Genomic DNA, 2,761 nt, shown 5'->3' with positions numbered 1-2,761 from the left:
ATGCTAGTGCATGGAAACGAAGAATAAAAATCGGTAATAACGTCTAGATCAATCGGACCAATCATAAAAAAAACCATCAAAAACACAAAAAACCTGCTTGCATGACAAAAGGCATAACGTATGGACCGAAAAGGTATGGATGTTCAAAGCGACAATTACATGATCAAAATGTATATATGACATTCTCAAGCACTAAACAGAAAATCAACAAGTACACCTCCAACGGATTAAGTCTGTTATATATACCATATTTCTTCTTTCATGGTAGAATAGTTTATGCCATGCTGGTTCTATGTCCTTTAGTATGTAGTAAAGGCTGAATTCTTATTTGTACATTACAATGCATGAAAAAATCAAATAAATACGTGAAAGAAACCAAAGGGTGACTGGGGTATCAAAACTTGTCACATCGATCTTCCTTCAACCGCTAGTAAAACCCTTGCCAAAGTATGTATAAAATCGATGACACGTCTGGTCAGAACGGGAACTTTACATCCAATGTACTTTAAGGAGAGAGGGCTACGCTCTCTGCACGTTTGAGGACCTTGCAACAACTCTTTGATAGATCTGAAGGTGGCATGTTACAAGAGCATAACTTCTGCCCCTATCCGACATACCATTGTTTTCCAGAATCAGTCGAACTGTCCAGCTCTTTACCTTGACGTCCCATCTGCAGTTCCTACCTATATGTTGTATTAGCTGTTAACAGTGTTTGTCCTGAATATGCATGAACTAATGCGACTGGGCGTTAATTATGTAACAATCAATCAGTTAGTCATTCGCAACTAAAGATGATTATGACTGCAGAACAAAATAACTTTGTATAGAAAAATTTCCTTCATTTATTAAAATACCAAAAGCTTCTCTTGTACATGTTCCTGATGTACATTTGCAGTTAGTTGTATAGACGTATTAACAAATTCCCTTGCGCAAAAAAGCATCACAAAAATTTATGGAAAGGTGTAATCAAGGAAGTTTTTTAAACTTGGTGACTATGCAACCGAGCATGTCAAGAAAAACTATTATAACTGTAATAAGACAAATGAAGACGACGCCAACATATCCTACGGATGCCGCTGATACACGATCATCTGGAGCTGATATCTTGGAACGACGCATCCGGGTTGTATTGGATTTGTTGATACTTAGTTCTTTTTTCATTAGGTCTAATTCTGGCTTCAGTATTTCTCTTAATTGGTCAAGAGTCAGATTCATTCCATGTAAGAAATCCCATTTGCCTTTTCCAACCTTAGAACAGGGACATAGGCATTCCAGTGGTCTGATTGGTTGAACAGAAGTGACCTCGGACATTTCCAACATTTTTGTCGTTTTCATAGATGTCACTATAGATGCTCCCGGTTTTGTTATTTGTAAGGTGATTATTGTCGAATTTCCAGGCGTTGTCATGTCGGTAGATGACACTTTTGATTGACCAAGTGTTATAATTTCTGTTGATTTCACTGTAGATTGTCTAGGGGTTGTCATCTCTGTAGTTTTCACTGTAGAATGTCCAGGTGTTGTCATTTCTGTTGATTTCACTGCAGATTGTGTAGGGGTTGTCATCTCTGTAGTGATCACAGAAGAATGTCCAGGTGTTGTCATTTTGGTAGTTGGCACTGTTGCTGTTAGGACTATAAAAATATAAACAATCCAAAAATATTACAACTCTCTATAAATTTTATGCGTCCAAAGTGCATCTTTTTGCCAAAAAATTGAAAGCCAAGGATATTTAAGTATTGACACACGGATGATGTAAATTGCATGATATAACAACGTGTAGATTGCACCCCTAATAATATGGTATTGCGAAAAAGAATGTAAGCTAAAAAAAACTAGTATTCCTTCATTCATGAATTTAGAATAAAAAAAAAATCGAAAACATAGGCCTCGATCTGAACGCTAAGATATAGCGACGATGTTTATAGATTATTCAAGAATTTATATCTTTCATACTTTTATCAATGCGAAATAATATCTGAAAAGACCCCTAAAACAATAATGATTTCTCATCTTTAAAAACCCTGCGTATTAGCAATTCAGTTTAAGGTAATGATAAGCGGATACATAAGAACAGTCAGTTGAAAAAGTTAAAAAAAAATGTAATCCTGGTATATATGATGAGTTTATCTACAAATAGACGATTACATATCTGACAGATAATAAAAAAAAACCATTCACGATATGACAATGTCAATTTCAGTTCTCAAATAAATACTCAATTAAAAACTTACAGCCCTGAAATAAGTGCATTTTACTGATATGTGCAGTATTTTCATTTGCAAGTTTCACAATAAACCAGTTAGCCATTGCGTTGTCAGTTTATTTTCGACTTATGAGTTTGGATGTCCTCTGGTAATTTTTAGCCTCTTTTATAAATGCAACAACAGCTCCAAATCTAATGGCTTGCAACCTTCAATGGCATTCCGTCTCAGGCATGTACAAACAGATAGTAAAGCAAAAATTTAAGGTGTCTTAATGTTTATAGGTCTTTTCTTTTTTATGCATATGCAAATAAGGATCCAGATTTAGAGAACATGGAGATTAGAATTTAGTGTCGAATCCTTACAGGTGGCATGAATGAGTCTTTTATCTACTCCTTTTTATTTACTATCAATGGATATGCTAAAAGTACAATGTTATCTCTTTTTCGGTGCCACTTTTATTTTAGTGCTTTTATCCCCGTTGGTTTTTCTTGTCCTCTTTCTGTCTCCTAAATAATTCTTTTTATATACTATCAATAAGAATGTTTAAAAAGAAATAT

General features: G+C 34.7%; 1 protein-coding gene across 1 annotated transcript; it reads right to left on the bottom strand.

Moving 5' to 3' along the window:
- Nucleotides 1-966: 966 nt before the first annotated feature.
- On the bottom strand, nucleotides 967-2,307 carry LOC127720764 (uncharacterized). The gene is made up of 2 exons (XM_052227518.1): nucleotides 2,232-2,307; nucleotides 967-1,631 (listed from the first exon to the last, which is right to left on the bottom strand). Exons 1-2 carry the CDS (start codon nucleotides 2,305-2,307, stop codon nucleotides 967-969), a joined length of 741 nt encoding a protein of 246 aa, XP_052083478.1.
- Between the last annotated feature and the right edge of the window lie 454 nt (nucleotides 2,308-2,761).

This window comes from Mytilus californianus, unplaced genomic scaffold, assembly GCF_021869535.1.
Source record: "Mytilus californianus isolate M0D057914Y unplaced genomic scaffold, xbMytCali1.0.p SCAF_11, whole genome shotgun sequence".
NCBI lineage: Eukaryota > Metazoa > Mollusca > Bivalvia > Mytilida > Mytilidae > Mytilus > Mytilus californianus.
Note: the sequence above shows the minus strand (reverse complement) of the source record. Positions and strands in the feature narration are given on the sequence as shown.